The sequence below is a fragment of the Engystomops pustulosus genome, chromosome 1, assembly GCF_040894005.1.
Source record: "Engystomops pustulosus chromosome 1, aEngPut4.maternal, whole genome shotgun sequence".
NCBI classification, from domain to species: Eukaryota; Metazoa; Chordata; class Amphibia; order Anura; family Leptodactylidae; genus Engystomops; species Engystomops pustulosus.
Window position 1 is genome coordinate 14,299,881 of NC_092411.1, and position 18,637 is coordinate 14,318,517.

The 18,637-nt window shown below is 46.3% G+C and overlaps 1 protein-coding gene across 4 annotated transcripts in view; it reads left to right on the forward strand.

Moving 5' to 3' along the window:
* Positions 1 to 18,637, forward strand: part of WDR7 (WD repeat domain 7) — a 243,334-nt gene that overhangs the window by 21,197 nt on the left and 203,500 nt on the right. For all 4 annotated transcript variants that reach the window (XM_072133732.1, XM_072133739.1, XM_072133747.1 and 1 more), the window contains 4 exons: positions 3,609 to 3,750; positions 5,794 to 6,042; positions 7,010 to 7,230; positions 12,271 to 12,466. In XM_072133732.1, coding sequence (XP_071989833.1) covers positions 3,609 to 3,750; positions 5,794 to 6,042; positions 7,010 to 7,230; positions 12,271 to 12,466 — 808 coding nt within the window. The remainder of the gene's footprint in view (positions 1 to 3,608; positions 3,751 to 5,793; positions 6,043 to 7,009; positions 7,231 to 12,270; positions 12,467 to 18,637) is intronic.

An 18,637-nucleotide genomic window follows, 5' to 3' on the forward strand; every position in this document is an offset into this window, starting at 1 on the left:
GCATCTAAAAAAATCTCTTAATTTTGCTCCAAAATAAAAAGTTGCAAAACCCCCAAAAAAATCTGTCTCCCAAGGAATCAAAAAACCTGCAAAAAGAAGAGTAAAAATAGGGTCAATATAAAGATACATGTCCTCCTCTGTGTTGAAAACTTTTGATCCACCAGGAATATTGCAGATCTGATTGCAACCGTCGATTTGATACAATTCTTCTTTAATCTGATACGTGACCACCTTCCTTTTGAAATAATCTGCCCTTGATCCAATACGGCAGCTTTAAAGATGGCGGCCGTGTTCCAGACACGGGACATTAGGGTTGCGCAATGCATCTGTTCAATACTTCAAACTCAGGACGGTTCAAACTCGGAATTTTGGGTACTGAATGACTTGTGATGTTCTCAAGACTCCTAGGATCTGTCTGCGGGTGAATCCTCAGAGGAGACATTGGGCAGGCAATTCTATGAATAGCGTTAGACCATCAGCAGAGCAGGGACCACGTCATCAGGGAAATACCATGAACTGGCCATATGTGGTGTCCTGCCTTCCCCAGGTCCTGTCTTCCCGAGGTTCGGTTTCCTGCTTCCCTACCTTGGCTGCCACCGCGGGCCTAGTCGCACCCATAGAACGACCTGGTGGCACCGCGCCGCAGCAAGACCATCCTGCTTTGTGGTGGGCTCTGGTGAAGACCGGGGGCCACTTAGACTCCTGTCCCGGGTTGCGGCTAGTACCGCGGTGGTCCAGGGAGTCCACAGACTCTATCCCCAAGAGACTCTCCCACACCCCCGTGTGTGACAATTTGGTTCTGCATTATCCTGATTATGCTATTAAAGGGGAAATTCTCCTCTTTCATGGGACAAAAGAAGTGAGCGTCACCCTTAAAAACGCACTAGGAGATGTTACTAAAGTAAGCAGCTCCTAGTGCTACAACAGTCTCAGCAGTGTTACACTGCTAGCGTTATCGGAAACTCCAATAACGCTAGCAGACACTGCCGCGTTGTACGCTAGAAAACGCCGGACTGCGCTGCGCTGCATGACACTCGGCAGTCACCACTGGCCTATGGAGTGGGCAGGGAGGTCCGGGGAAGAGGCAGCCCCATGGACCGTGCCCTCATGAATACGCCCGACCACTTTGAGAGTGGTCCGGCGTTTCTATTGTACAGCGCGGCAGTGTCTGCTAGCGTTATTGGAGGTTTTCAATAACGCTAGCAGTGTAACACTGCTGGGACTGTTGTAGCACTAGGAGCAGCTTACTGTAGGTCCTCTATAACCTTGGAGAGGGTGACAGACTGACGCCTTACATATTTATGGGTCACCAGAATTGTGTTTCTTGGTGCCACGGAGCAAGCGATGTAACTATTTGAAGTTGGCCAATGTCTTGATGTAAAAGTGGGGTCCTGTATAGCCATACGGCAGTCTTGACGGGGTTAATCACCTACCCCACGGATACGCTATTAATATGTTTTACCGGCAGCGGTGATTACACGTATGTCAGTGAATACCCAGCTGGAGGTTGGGGTAATAATGCGTCAGCTTTGTGTCTATGTCTATGGTGAGAGGAGTCTTTGTTGATAATAGATCCCGCCCCCAGTTGCGGCGGCTGCGGCGCTGGACGCGGGGGGTCTTTATCCGGGGCCTCCTATCACTTCTGTTGCCGTGTGATAAGTATATCCCATTGATTAGTAAGTTTACATCTCCATCAGACAACCCCAGCAGCCGCCGTCCCTCCTAAACGCCGACCAATTTTATCTGAAACAACTTAATTGCGGTTATTCGGATCCCTCCCGCCCTCTTTGTTTTCCAGCTTGTTCTCGCTTCCTCCTTTAACAATGCGCAATTACCGCAGGACGCGTCTCGTCCCGTCGCTCTCGTTGTCTCCGCCGTAACGAGTTTTGTAGACCATTTGCATTGTTCCTAAATAAAAATGCAGATAATGGAATGAAATAATTGGAAACGTTTGTCTGCCGCGGCTCATTGTGGCGGTAAACAATGAGGGAGAACTTCGAAGGGAGGGAGAATACTGGCAGCAAACAGCAGGGGGCAGCAGCGCGGCCAAGTAATTGTCACAAGCGATAAAGTTGTGTCATCTTGTACCAAAAAAATGAGTTTAAAATGGAAAAAACATATAAATTGTTTGTAAATATAATTGTCTCCAGTGGTTTTGGATTTAGCTCAGGGGAGCATTGATGTGGGATTAAAGTATATCAAACCCTCCCTACGTCAGTAGTCTGATATGTGTGTGTATATATGAGAAGTAACACTGTATCTGACTTGTATCCTGCAGTGTTCAGCAGTTTTCCCCTCCGCAGCCTCTATCTGTAATTCTCAGGTGTCTCAGAGCTGGTGGCTGGAGACTAGGTGCTATCATGTCTCCCATACACTGCACATAGAGAAATCTTCTTCAATACTCTCTTCTACATAGTAGCAGTTTCATATAGGACATTTTGGAGAGGTCCTGACTAGTACTGAGGTACAAGGGAGCACGTGGGGCTGATCACTCTACCCTTCCCCCTCCCTCTCCATAGACAGATACCACCTAAAGTCTAATCTGTTGTGCTCTGGCAGTACAGATTCAGCAAAGATTTAAGAGTAGGAGGGAGAAAGGAGGCCTACTTACTTGCAATATTGAATTAGGCAGAGCTTAATGCTGAGAATTAAAGGGCACCTGTTAGACAAACTAACCCAAACTATATATATATATCCTTGAAAACAATCCTTATATTGTTCCTCTCCATGCCTGAAAAGTTCCACAATCTGTTCATAAAGTTGATTCGCCATCTATGCAGATGGATGCTTTTTCTTGAGCTGTTGAGTGGGCTCTGCTTTTCTGAGGAAGAGAGAGCTTGACTTCTGTGACTTTTTAAAGTGACATGTAAATTGGTTGCATAAAGTTGATTTTCTGGGTGATGGCATCGCACTGGGTCAAGAAAGAAACAGTATCTGGAAGGTGTTCAGCTGCTTGACAACATACCGCTAGCGGTTTATTAACTCATTTTCTGATGACAGATTCCCTTAAAATCTCGAGTTACAAACATTTGGTCGTTTTTCAAGATTTTTTTCTTTACCTGCATCTAATCCGTAACTGCTTTCCATGTCTTTGCGCTACCTATAACCTCTCTGCTCCCCATCACATAGTCACAGCATTGCCTTGCACAGTCTCTCTGCAGAGAGCTCCCCCTAGTGGTGGCTACAGACATCATGTAATTTAGGTATATATATAAATCTTTCCCCTTTTAGGTTTTTTTTTCTCTCTACTATGGTAAAACCTCTTTAACTATAAGGGGAAGCAGGACACCTGGGAAGTCGAATCCTACCCCTATCAGTAAATGTTTTCTATGACTTCTGTACCAGTCACATTCATTACATTCCAAGTTGTGATTCCGCTGATGTGACACTTTTGTAGTTGATGTAGACAAGAGGTAAAGTAGGGTCACACGGCTGACGTGTCGCTCCTCCGTGTGCCGTGCCTTTCCTTATACTTTCCATTGTTAACACCCGGACTTGCTTGTAATCTCGTTGTATTGATCCCGTTGTCTCCAGCGCACGATACGGCGCGGATCATAGCCGCTGGTTATTACTGCTACTTACCTCTGGCACCTCTCTCTGTCCTGCAGCTACTAATCTGCCCTCCGGTTACGAGGTTCTTCTACGGACGCCGAGTATCTTTCCATAAACTTCTAATCCAGGGCGACTCTTCGGGAAGACTCAGTATCTGGAGCGTCCCTGATGATCTGGAGCAGCAGGACAACATTGAAGGTGAGGACTTCAGCCGATTAGATCCCTTGTCTCACAGATAATATTGACGTGGAACAATATAAACGGAAAAGGTTATAAAATGAAAAAAAAAAGAATCGCTTGTTTATTCCTCCATGGAATGAAATCCAGTGATGGGGTGACACACGTCATATACCGTACGTCCCATCTGCTCTGTTTTTGGTACCAAGGTCAGAAACGGTGGAGAGTCTGGTCACGTGACCAGTGAGAACCTGGCTAGCACCCATCGTATAATGAAAAGTTACATAATTTTCCAATGTACTTTTTGTATCAATTCATCACAGTTTTTATTTTTTTTTTTAGATCTCTGCTTGCTGTCATTCTATAGAAAACTTCTAGGTTTACTTCCAGTGGAGAGAAATCTGACCATGGTCACACAGGTGCACGGCTCGTTATATCACACGGCTCTGATTACTCTCTGTGATATAATGAGCCGCGCACCTGTGTGATATAACGAGCCGTGCACCTGTGTGATATAACGAGCCGCGCACCTGTGTGACCATGGACAGATTTCTATTCATTGGAAGTAAACATAGAAGTTTTCTATAGGATGACAGCAAGCAGAAATCTAAAAAACCGTGATGAATTGATCATTGGAAAATTATATAACTTTTCATTATACAAACAATAACATAAATTTGCCAAAATGGGAAGACCCCTTTAACCCTTCGATTGTAGCAGGAAAGCATCGCAAAAAGCTGCTGTTTCATTTCACACTATGTATTACAATGTGCTGTAGTACGGCAGAATATGGTAGGATTAGTCAGACAACCTAGGGTTAAAGTGACCTAGAGCGTCTGAAAAATAGTAAAAAAAGAAATCAAATAAAGTAAAAAATAAAAGTTAAAAATAAAACATAAATATTCAAATCCCTCCTTTCTTTAGAACTGCTATAAATATAAATAAACCTTTTAAACATCATAAAAATGTGAGATTTCGCCGCGTCCCAAAATGTCTGAACTATCAAAATATAATAATGGTTATTCCTGGCGTTTAACCCTGTAACGGAAAATAGCGCCCAAAAATGCTACTTTTTTTTTTTTTACCATTTTGCATAATATTAAAAAATGATACAAAAAGTGATCAAAGGTCCGTAGAGTTCTCAAAATGGTAGCATTGAAAACGTCACCAAAAGACATTAAAATGACACCACCCGCAGCTCCGTACACCGGAGTATGAAAAAGTTATTAACGCCATAACATTGCAAAATGAAGATTTTTTTTTTTTTTATGTACAGGAGGTTTTAATTTTTACCTATACAAAATTGTTATCCCACGTGATCGCACTGATCCAAAGAATAAATTAGACCAGTCATTTGGGGTGCTCAGTGAAAGCCATAAAATCCAAGTCCATAAGAAAATGGCGCAAATGGGTATTTTTACTGATTATCACTGCATTTGGAATTTTTTCACGCTTCCCAATACATGGCATGGAATATTAAATACCGTCACTATGAAGTGCTATTTTTTTTAAGCAGAAAACAAGCCGTCACACAGCTCTGTACATGGGGAAAAATATAAAAGTTATAGATTTTCGGAGGTGGGGAGTGAAAAATGGAAACGCAAAAATGAAAAAGGGCCTGGTCAATAAGGGGTTAAAAAGGGGTGTTCAGGGCCCTGTTCCCTCTACTTGCGCCAGAAAGGTAAAGCTCCTGAGATTTTCAGGGTGCTAGAATGATGACCATGATCTTTTTTGGGGTGGTGCAGCCTGTCATTGGCCTCATTGGTGACACATCCATAGGATTTCACTGGCCTCAGCAGTGTTGTGCCAGGGGTGCGGAGGTTTTCGTCTAAGGTCAGTGATCACAAGCTGTATTACAGCTTATTCTGTGATATTATGTATACTCAAATTTTATGGGGCTTCTGGATGGGGTTAGCTTGCACTATGGAGTAGTCCTCTCCCGCAAGCATTGTGTCTATGAGGGATAACCATAGGTTCTCTAGGGCAGTGGACACACCAGAAGAGACAGAGGACATATATATGTTATCATTTTGTGAATTTACCCTGACTCTGCCTTCTTTACAGGGTTAAAGATCACTACCACCACGTCACTCCAAGAAGCCTTTGACAAGCTGGCCCCTCGCCCTGCCGGGATTATAGATCAGCTCAGCGTGATGCCAAACGCTACCGAACCTCTGAAAGTGACGGCCAGCGTCTACATCCCGTCTCACGGGCGCCTGGTCTGCGGGAGGGAGGACGGGAGTATAGTGATCGTCCCGGCTACACAGACCGCCATCGTCCAGCTACTGCAAGGAGAACACATGCTGCGGAGAGGTCAGCAGTGATCCCTACTCACAGGATGGTCAATGAGATGGTTGGTTGGAGGGGTCGTCTTAAGATGCATTGCTTTCCCTTCTGCTGTGGATATTAATGCCGGAGATTCTCCGCGGACGCTTCTGCCGGAGATGTGGATCGTATTTGCAAAGAAAGGGCTTGGTGATTCTTACCAGGGTTGTAGAGAAATGAATGGAGTGGCCTTGTGCTGCTAAACTAGTCACTACGTTCACATACCAGACCCCATTCTTGTGATTGTGGCGTCTCAAGGTCTGATTCTAACCGATGAGAATAGGGGACTCTTTAGATGACTGCACTGCATCTCTACATAATCCTACATTCACACACACTTATGGGGGACATATATACAGTGTATATACGTCCCCCATACACGGCAATGGGCGCACGGTGCTCGTGGGGAATGCTACGGTGTGGCACATGTGCGGCACTGTACTGTTCCGTAGCCGGTAGAAAGATAGGACATGTCCTACGTTTCTCCCATAATATGGCGCCGCAGCCATATATCGCTATGGAGAGGGGCGGGGTGAGCAAGACGTATTTCTCGTAGTGTGTGTAAGCAAAGTGCATGTACTGTATCTCATTGACTTCTATTACTGAAATACTGCAGTCAGGTCTTAGGTCTCCTTATAGACCAGCACCAGATCTTATACTATGCAGTATATATAGCGGAGTCTTCTGAGAAGGCAGGGGGTTACACAGTGTCTGTTGTACATCTTCCTGTGCTGCAGCGCCCTCCTCTCTTCTCACTGACCCGACTGCTGCAGGAGTGAAGAGAAGAGGGAGTGCCGTCTGTGCTGCAGCGCCCTAAGTGGTGCTTATAACAGTCCTGTGACCACGGTTGTGTGAATCTGGCCTAAGAGTGAAAGAAAACCCCTTCTGAGGAGCTGCATTCATAAGAAGGGAGTAGATATGACCTGATGGTATTCCCCCCCCCCTTTATTTTTAGGTTGGCCTCCTCATAGAACTTTACGTGGTCATCGAAACAAAGTCACCTGCCTCCTGTACCCCCACCAAGTGTCCTCCCGCTACGACCAGCGCTATCTCATCTCCGGAGGGGTCGACTTCTCGGTCATCATGTGGGACATCTTCTCTGGAGAGATGAAGCACATCTTCTGCGTCCACGGAGGGGAAATCACACAACTCCTCGTCCCACCAGACAACTGCAGTGTAAGTGTAAGATACATGCACACGGGGTATCTCTGGGTGCGATCACTTACTACCGACCGATTCAGCGCAGAAGGTTTTTCATGGGTTTTACCTGAGTTTGTATTGCTGTCAGTGTCCAATACACTGAACATGAGATTGGAGGTCATTGATTCCCGTTTGTGATGCCTAACCCCTCCATAACCCTTGGACCTGGATATAACCATCATTCCTATAGTAGTGAGTAGTGCAGGTCAGGTCTTCATTCACACAGCGATTCAATTCCCCATAAACAATGAGAGTTGCATCTGTTATCGCCCCCAACAATTCTATTCAAAAAGGGTTAAAATATGATATCAACTATTTGTCTTTAAAGGGGTTGTCTGATTTATACAGACCCATTGAGTAATGGATGTTATTATGCAGGGGTGCCAAGTGTGCCCCTCCCCCTCCTGATTGATTACCTATCCTCGGGATAGGGGTATTCTGAGTCTTAAAGGGGTCGTCCATGTTTAGCAAATAATTGATATTGTTTGTGTAATGAAAAGTTCTACACTTTTCCAATATACTTTTATGTATCGATTCCTTATAGTTTTCTAGAACTCTGCTTGTTGTCGTTGTATAGGAAGCTTCATTGTTAACTTCCTGTGGATAAATGACAGTCCTTGGTCATGTGATGGTGCACAGGTTGTTATAGCACAGTAATCAGTGCTGTGTGGTGTAACGACATCACATGACTAAGGATTTATAACGAGTCATTGAACAGTGTACCATCACATGACCAGGGATAAAATGGGTCGTGCACCTGTGTGCCATCACATGACCGGGGATATAACGAGCTGTGCACCTGTGTGCCATCACATGACCGGGGATATAACGAGCTGTGCACCTGTGTGCCATCACATGACCAGGGATATATAATGAGCCGTGCACCTGTGTGACATCACATGACCAGGGATATAACGAGCCGTGCACTTGTGTGACATCACATGACCAGGGATATATAACGAGCCGTGCACCTGTGTGACATCACATGACCAGGGATATATAACGAGCCGTGCACCTGTGTGACATCACGTGACCAGGGATATAACGAGCCGCTCACCTGTGTGACATCACATGACCAGGGATATAACGAGCCGTGCACCTGTGTGACATCACATGACCAGGGACATAACGAGCTGTGCACCTGTCGGACATCACATAACTAGGGATATATAATGAGCTGTGCACCTGTGTGACATCACATAACTAGGGATACATAACAAGCCAGGCACCTGTGTCATCACATGACCAGGGATACAACGAGCTGTGCACCTGTGTGACGTCACATAACCAAGAGTATAATGGTGTTATAGACTGAGCGCAAGCAGAGATCTAGAAAACCATGTGTATTTGATACAAAAAGTTTATTGGGAAATTGTATAACTTTTCATTACACAAACAATATCAATTATTTGACTATCCCTAAGTAAGTAGACAACCCCTTTACATACTCGTCCCGGATCCTCAGGGCAATGATGTCTGACACCCGACGTGCTCGCTGACTCGCTGTGTTGGGTTTTCTCCAGTGATGGACCAGTGATGTCACCTCCACATATGACATCACTTAGTGGCAGCTCATATACATTGCACTCAGTGGTGGCAAAACACCCTGCAACCATAGGACCTGCATAGTCCAGTTCTCCCAAAAAATGCAGCCTTGTTACTGCCCCCTACTGCCAGGTCCAGGCCACTTCATTATGTGATGCTGCCTTTTGCCACGTAGGTGACGTAAATCTTTGTAAAATAGGACAACGAGGGCATCTAGGGATTACATTTACCCAGCTGCTGTAGGACTACAACTCCCAGCAGGTTGCAGAACCCTCAGTCACTCCCCTATGATTCTGTCTCATCTCTAGGAAAGCAGAGGTCCCCATTTGTGCCGCTTCTCCGTTAATTAGCAGCCATTCACGACTCTTCCTTCTGGTATCCATCACTGCAACCGCAGCCCGGGATAATGCAGTCGGCGTGATCTCGCTTTGATGATCTCCGTTTATTGTCTTGCCATAAGAAAAAAAAAAAAAAATAATAATTGCCCTAAATACCATCTAATTAAAAGTAAAAAGCTTTAGTTAATTGCTTGTTATGGATCGTCGTGCGTCACAAGACAGAGCGCTTCCTCGGGTGACGGCCAGAAGATAAGACCCCGGGATAAATGACCCCCCACATGTCATTTGTCACATGATGATGCGTCCGACCGGGGGGGAGGCTTCACCGTAAGCTAAGACTAATGGGCTGCGAGAGCAAGAATCCGCGTCCCTTCCTGTAAGGGGTCCGCCCCGCCAGACGAATAATATGACAGCAATAACGCAACGTTGAAGATGGAATTCATTACTATTAGAGAAAATCAATGGAGAATATTTAGCAAGAGGCTAATTATCGCGCGGTTCAATAATATGATACATTATGTATCATTAAGACGTCGGGTCGTTTACTTTCTTTTGGAAACTTTAATGAAAGTGAGAATTAATAGACGACACAAATGGACAGTTAATATCACTCTTTTGGGAGAAGGCTTTTGCTCTCTGGTATCAGCCATCTGTCGGTTTACTTTAGAGCTACCGTATTTTTCGGACTATAAGTCACAACTTGCTTTAAAGGAAACCTACCACCATGGACCTACCTATTAAGATCCCCCTCTTTAGCCTCTTTAGAAAATTTGCATATTAGGTCAATAAAAGTTATAAAAAGATACAGGAGACATGAGGATTTGCACTTAAATGGGCTATCCTCACGTACAATGGAGGCACCTACCACCCGATCTACCTTAATAGGTAGATCCGTGGTGGTAGGTTTCCTTTAAGACACACCCCAGATTTCGTCATTCAAAAATTTACAAAAAAAAAATTGACACAAATTAAAATTTCCAGAGTTTACCCGATCTCAGGGCATTAAGAAAGCGGAGGAGAACTATTAATAGATGTATATTAGTAATTTTCCTAATATCCTGCCGACCCAGACCAACACACACTACAAACAACATGACATAAAGTGTCCAACCCCTTTTGAAGACCACAATTTAAGTTGCCTGCAGCCATCACTAGAGGGAGCTCCGGAGCCTACTGGAGACATATTATTTCTTTTCATTGTACTGTATGAGTCAAGGCCAAGGAGTAGCTTTTGCTCCGGAAAGCAGTGAAACTTTTGAAACCAAAATCTAGGGTCTCATTTGCATCATAAATCGAGCAGTTTTTCTTATTTAGAATGCAATCCATAAGGTATGACTGATTTATCTGGCGTGCTTGGGGGCCATACAACCCCAGACAGATACCCTTGAATGGGGTTGTCCTGAGGTTTAAAATCATCGCTGCTTTTTTCCCCAAAAATGAGGAATTACATCTAAGTTGTTTTTTAAAAGAAAGCAGTTTTTTTTTCCGGACTACCCCTTTAAGCTAAATCTAAGATGAAAATCCATCCTGATAAACCAGGGACATTCCTCATAGATCCAGGCACCGGGACTGTGGTATCTTCTTATATCTGTCATCCATGGCCTCCTTACTTCTAAAATTAATGAAAAAATGCTTATGAGCCAGAAGGGCTCTGGGAGGGGTGTTACCTTAGCCTCTCTGTGCTGCAACTTCATGGGCTGTTAAACAGTTTTATCCTCCCCTCTTCTCCTTAAGTATACCCCCCCTCTTTATCTGTCTGATGTAATCTCACACACTGGGGCACATTTACTTACCTGGTCCATTCGTGATCCCGCGGTGCGTTCTCCAATGTTGATTAGGAGCTTGCCGGAATTCACTATGGTCGTGCGCCCGATATCCACTAGGTGTCGCTGCTGCGCCGAGGTCCACCGGAGTCCACCTTCTTCGTCCCGGTGTATGTGAGTGCTATTCTTGCGACACACATTTTTTAAAAAAATTCCTCGTTTTTTGTGCATCTGTCGGGTTTTCCGACGCCCCCCCCCCCCCCCTGATTTCCGTTGCGTGAAAATCCGATCGCATGCGCCAAAATCCCGGGGCAATTCGGTTCAAATCGGAAATATTTGGGGCAACCTGACGAAAATGCGCGATTCGGACCCTTAGTAAATGAGCCCCACTGTGTGTGGGTACGGGGGAGTGCTGCTGCACAGCGTAACGGCTCTTTTAGCATCTATCAGAGCACTCCAGGCTCAATAGAATAATTTCTATGCCTGGATCTATGAGTAAATCATGATGGATTTTGATTGCAAATTTTCTTTTAAAGGAAACCTACCATGAAGAATCTACTATCAGAAGTAGATGTGATGGTAGATTATTCCTGCTGCCTCTGCCCTAATCTGTAATTTAGTAATCCTGGAACCAAACTTGTTACAAACTTTATTTTAGTAATATGTACATTACCTACTACTGGGGCGTGTACTATCCTGGCCGGGCATCAGGAGCTAAGGCTACTCCACGCCCCAGTAGCCCCTCCAGCTAATTTACATATTGCTAAAATAAACATTTTTAACAAGTTATGTTCCAGGATTATTACATTACAGATTAGGGCAGAGGCAGCAGGAATAATCTACCATCACATCTATTTCTCCTGGTAGGTTTTCCTTTAAGTTTATTAGGCGAGTGCACAAGGGGTGCAGACAAGTGCTGCAATTCTTTGTTGCAATTGCTGCCCATTTAAAGGAACACTCCAGTCTCAGCTAATTCATTGTATAATACATGATGCGGGGCCTGAAGGGAGGAGCAGGACTCTTTCTCATTGTATTCCTAGAAGCTGGAGTCCTGCTTCTTCTTTCAGGCCCGGCACAAGGTAGAATATAATGAATCTTCTCTGACTGGAGTGTTCCTTTAACTGCGATATGCAGCCTCTTGTTGCATCGCAGCTGTCGTAAAGCAAATCTTACAGCCCCGCCCCCTGTGCACTCTGTGCACTTGCAAATTCCCAGTGCATTTATTGGTTTGTGGTGACAGCGGGAGGTTTCTGCTCCTGGTAGGGGTCTCTACGTAGCCTTATGATTAGCTCAGGACCTGACGGACTCCCTTATAAGCCTCTTCATACTGTGGTGGTGCTGATCATGATGTGTAAATGTTCTCGTTGCAGACCCGGGTGCAGCATTGCATCTGCTCGGTGGCCAGCGATCACTCCGTGGGGCTCCTCAGCTTGCGGGAGAGAAAGTGCATCATGTTGGCCTCTCGCCATCTCTTTCCCATCCAAGTCATAAAGTGGAGGCCATCGGACGACTATCTGGTGGTCGGCTGCTCAGACGGCTCCGTCTACGTCTGGCAGATGGATACCGGTAAGACCATTACTCTCTTCCACCCCTAAAAATAGCGCGGGCGAGGCAGACGGCTTGTCAGAGCGGGACGCGCCTCTATTCTCACTCAATTATTCATCTATTGAGAGCATTTCCCCTTAAAATAAACGAAAGACTCTACGGTAACTACTGTCTACAGATGTATGTGGCCCTTTTAATAATTTACTATGTCAGGAAAGCTGTGTGATTGTAACAGCAAATGGCTTTCCAGGACTCCTGAATGGCTATCCTACCTACACAGTCATACAAGACCTGCCGGGCGGATACGTGATGGGGCGGAGGGGAGGCGTAACGGGGCAGAGCGCATGTGTAACGGGGCAGAGCGCATGTGTAACGGGGCAGAGCGCATGTGTAACGGGGCAGAGCGCATGTGTAACGGGGCAGAGCGCATGTGTGTAACGGGGCAGAGCGCATTTGTGTAACGGGGCAGGGCGCATGTGTAACGGGACAGGGCGCATGTGTAACGGGACAGGGCGCATGTGTAACGGGACAGGGCGCATGTGTAACGGGACAGGGCGCATGTGTAACGGGTCAGAGGGCAGGCGTAACGGGTCAGAGGGCAGGCGTAACGGGTCAGAGGGCAGGCGTAACGGGTCAGAGGGCAGGCGTAACGGGTCAGAGGGCAGGCGTAACGGGTCAGAGGGCAGGCGTAACGGGTCAGAGGGCAGGCGTAACGGGTCAGAGGGCAGGCGTAACGGGTCAGAGGGCAGGCGTAACGGGTCAGAGGGCAGGCGTAACGGGTCAGAGGGCAGGCGTAACGGGTCAGGGGGCAGTTTTTGTGCCTTAAACAAAGCAAAGTATTAGTAGGCGCAACGTATGAGCAGAAAGTCTTCTACCACGACAATTTTATCATCTGGCACAGTATAAGGGTTAAAGGGGGTTGTTCAGTGACAAAAGTTCCACAGGATAGGACCACAATGGCAGGTCTGTTGTACCCCAGATGAACAGAGCAGCCAGTCACACATGCGTCCTGCTGCTCTATTCATCTCTATGGTACTGACATGGATAGCTGAACGCCATATTCACACTCAGGTCTCCTACATATATTCTCACACACACTCACACATTTGGCACTGCTATACACATACACAAGACACTCTCGGCACTGCTACACACACCACTCAGCACTGCTATACAAACCCCATTCGGAACTACTATACACACAAGACACTCTCTGCTCTTCTATGCACACACACAAGACACTCTCGGCACTGCTATACACACACCACTCCGCACTGCTATACACACACCATTCGGCACTGCTATTCACACACACAAAACACTCTCGGCACTGCTATACCCACAAACACAAGACACTCGGCACTGCTATTCACACACACAAGACACTCTCGGCACTGCTATTCACACACACAAGACACTCTCGGCACTGCTATTCACACACACAAGACACTCTGGGCACTGCTATGCGCACACACACACGACACTCTGGGCACTGCTATGCGCACACACACACACACACGACACTCTGGGCACTGCTATGCGCACACACACACACACACGACACTCTGGGCACTGCTATGCGCACACACACACACACACGACACTCTGGGCACTGCTATGCGCACACACACACACACACGACACTCTGGGCACTGCTATGCGCACACACACACACACACGACACTCTGGGCACTGCTATGCACACACACACACACACACGACACTCTGGGCACTGCTATGCGCACACACACACACACACGACACTCTGGGCACTGCTATGCACACACACACACACGACACTCTCGGCACTGCTATTCAAACGCACAAACACAAATAAAAATCTGGTGCAGTATAATATAATAAAAACAAGTTAGCCCCTAGGGGGCTCATAGGTGTTAACTTGTCACTATGTGGGAAGATGGGTCTTTTGTACCCCAAATGAATAGCGCAGCCAGACACGCATGCACCCTGCAGCTGTATTCATCTCTATGGCTCTGACACAGATTGTTTCGTCAGTTTCATAGAAGGTGAATGGAACGACAGAGCACATGTGCAACTCTGCTCCATTCTTTTGGGTTGCAAAACCAATGGACCACTGTTCTCGTTATCTGTGGGGGTCCCATCACTTAGACTCCCATCGATCAGTATGTTAGCCATTACAATATTATCAAAATCCATCATAATAAACCAGGGATACCTCCTTCATTCTAATATCAACTTTTATCATTATGCTAATAGGCCTTAATGGCTCTGGGGAGCCGTTACCAGAGCCCCTCTGTGCTCTAGCTTCACAGGCTGTTACAATGTTCAGGAGCACTTCCACTGTTTGCTATTAAATCGGGCAGAGAGAGGTGAAAGTGCTAAGGGAGCAGGGGGAGGGTGACACAGTGTCACAGCCTTTGAAGCTACCGCGCTGAAGTGCTCTGGTAACGTCCCTCAGAGCCTTCAGGCTCATTAGCATAATTATACAAGTTGCTTTTAGGAGAAAGGAGGCCAGGGATAACATATATAATCATATTTCCGCAGTCACGCTTCCTGGATCTATGAGTAATGTCCCTGGTTTATCAGGATGGATTTTGATGGCAGATTTCCTTCGATGGTAATTCCGAAAGGATTAATATTATCAATTCTGATGGTCTGCAGTATTTCCTTTACCTTCACCCTTTATAAAAACCTAATAACTTCTATGTATTACATCATTTTTGTGCCATTAAAAAACATACCACCTGTCCTGCAAAACACAAGCAATATTTTGCACAGCTGGGAAATAGTCGCTATTGGATCCGCTATGAGATGAATAGTCCAGGCTGATATATTATGAACCTTATGAGCTGGAAGAGAGGGATGAATGTAACCAAGGAGTTACATTGCTCTTCACAAGAGCTGCAGACCTAAAACGATAGTAGAATTTGTAATAGTACTTCATACTATTGTGCAATAAAAATAGAGGTCATGACCTTTAAAAGGGGATGTCCAGTCATAAGAAGTTACCCCCTATCCGCAGGGGGAGATAACTTGCTTGTTATTGGGGGTTGCTAGTGATGGCACAGATCACAGGGTCTCGTCACTTGGTCTGGTGGATAAGGGATAACCTCTCATGTCTGGCCCTTTAAGTGTTGGAAATGCAATGGAGACCTCTCATGTACTAATAGGCGGTGATACGTTGGTGCGGACTGATCGTTTAGGGACTATTTGGTGATGGTGTGCCGCTCTTCTTCTTTATCAATTGCTTTTATTGAACCAGAACGCTTATGTCTCACTTGGATGTCCTGCGGTACGGATCAATATGTTTATGTGCTGGGGCTGCAGTATACAGGAGGTATTTAATCCCCCGGCCCCCCCATAGTTGTATGTCTGCAGGCTTTGATGTGGAGGTGTACGTAACCTTTCACTGGCCTCAGGCTGTTCTGCGCACAATCAATGACCGGACTGATGAAACTGTAAGGCAAGACCAAAGCATCAATGCTACCTATACATCCAGCTGTGCACGGAACAAACACAGATGTCTAAAGCCACATATATGAGCAGTGCTGAGCTACAGATCCAGGACCAGTCACATATATGAGCGGTGCTGAGCTACAGAACCAGGACCAGTCACATATATGAGCGGTGCTGAGCTACAGGACCAGGACCAGTCACATATATGAGCGGTGCTGAGCTACAGAACCAGGACCAGTCACATATATGAGCGGTGCTGAGCTACAGGACCAGGACTAGTCACATATATGAGCAATGCGGAGATGCAGGACCAGGACCAGTCACATATATGAGCGATGCTGTGCTACAGGACCAGGACTAGTCACATATATGAGCGGTGCTGAACTACAGGACCAGCCGCAGTCACATATATGAGCGATGCTGAGCTACAGAACCAGTCACATATATGAGCGGTTCTGAGCTACAGAACCAAGACCAGTCACATATATGAGCGATGCTGTGCTACCGGACCAGGGCTAGTCACATATATGAGCGATGCTGAGCTACAGAACTAGGACCAGTCACATATATGAGCGGTGCTGAGCTACAGGACTAGGCACAGTCACATATATGAGCGATGCTGAGCTACAGGACTAGGCACAGTCACATATATGAGCGATGCTGAGCTTCAAGACCAGGCGCAGTCACAAATATGAGCGGTGCGGAGCTACAGGACCAGGACCAGTCACATATATGAGCGGTGCGGAGCTACAGGACCAGGACCAGTCACATATATGAGTGGTGCGGAGCTACAGGACCAGGACCAGTCACATATATGAGCGGCGCTGAGCTCCAGGACTAGGCGCAGTCACATATATGAGCGGTGCTGAGCTACAGGACCAGGACCAGTCACATATATGAGCGGTGCTGAGCTCCAGGACTAGGCGCAGTCACATATATGAGCGGCGCTGAGCTCCAGGACCAGTCACATATATGAGCGGTGCTGAGCTACAGGACCAGGACCAGTCACATATATGAGCGGTGCTGAGCTACAAGACCAGGCGCAGTCACATATATGAGCGGTGCGGAGCTACAAGACCAGGACCAGTCACATATATGAGCGGTGCGGAGCTACAGGACCAGGACCAGTCACATATATGAGCGGTGCAGAGCTACATGAACAGTCAGATATATGGACTGGATCTCATCTCCTTAAAGGACACCTGTCATCAGGTCTGTGTCACTATTTCTATCACCTCTACCTCACAAGGATCAATCCCAACCTTTATCTAGTCAATTCATACATTAATCATTGAAAATCATCTTTTCTTTATTATGTAAATGAGGCTGGTCACATGGTCAGAGGCAGTGATGTCACCGCTGTTCCCCCTCCCCTCTCCTCCCCCTGCTCAGGTCTGTGTGTAATGTATAGTAAAGCATTGCTAGCGTCTGTGCTTTACCTGCTGACATGCTGCATCCTCCTAATACACATGTGTGATACACATCAGCTACACAAGTACCTGACATGTTCTGCTATAACATGGCTACATCCTGGAGCTGTTGTATCTCTCCTATACACACACAGGCTGCAGGGGGCGCCAGCACCAGGAAGCACATCATTATACAGCCTCACATCATTATACAGGCTGTCAGTCATGCACTGGGGGTGTGGCTGTGCCGCCTACTTATGAATAAGCTGGACAGCTTGAATATGCTAATGACTCATTGGACATTTTACAGGTCATTTGCATACAGCTTTAGGACCTCATTGCTTAGGTTTACAGGCATGTAGAGGGACAAGGAAGGGATAGAGCCAATGCTCTCTAATGGCAGTTTATGAAAATATATTTAGTTTAAGGGGGTTATCTTGCCTGACGGGTTTTCTTTAAAGGGCATTGGGATTGGGGTGCAACCCCTTTAAAATCCTGCAAGCATTCTTCTAGCACCTCCCGCCATCTCCCGCTTGTATGCGTTCTCCTTTTTAATAAAGCGGTGGCTCTCTCCATCACAGCGCCACGCGTTCCACTTCTCTGAAGGTTGATCAGGAACCTACAGGGGATCTGAAATACACTTCAATGTGTGTCTTTAGATTGTCTTGCAATCAAAATTAAATTAGGTGATGCCCCCCGCGGGGTTTTCTCTGATAGAACTAGAGTCGGCGCGAGAGCCTGCAGCTTTACTGGCGATTCCTCTATTGATACATCCAGAGCCAATTACCGCAACGATTTCCTCAAAGACGGGCTTAGCCGCTCCTCGCTGCGGAGGGTTGAGTAGACCTCCCGGCCCCACTGCAACGGAGGCAGAGACCAGAGCTCAGAGCCACTCGAGAGGTGCGCTGCGTCTCCCTTAGTGTTTGAAGAACGTCTCCATCTGTACATGACCTGGAGACGAGATGACGACTGCATTCCTGGGAAGGAAGAGAATTCGAGGCGATTTACAAATACAAGTATCACACATTCTTTCTCTTCCCCAATTAATTAAAGGGGATTTGGATAAGACCTTCTGTAGGGTCCACACCTGGTTTGTAACGAGACTCAAGATCCACCATTATGAACCAGGGACATTACTCATAGACCCAGGCATCAGGACTGTGGTATCTTCTTATATTTCTTATCCGTGGCCTCCTTCCTTCTAAAATCCACTTTTCAAATTATGCTAATGAGCCTGAACAGCTCTGGGAGTATTAGTAGAGTCCCTTTGGGATGTCGTTTTACAGGCTTTTACACGGTCCCCTCCCCCTGATTTTATCTGTCTGCTATAATCTCACACAGTGGG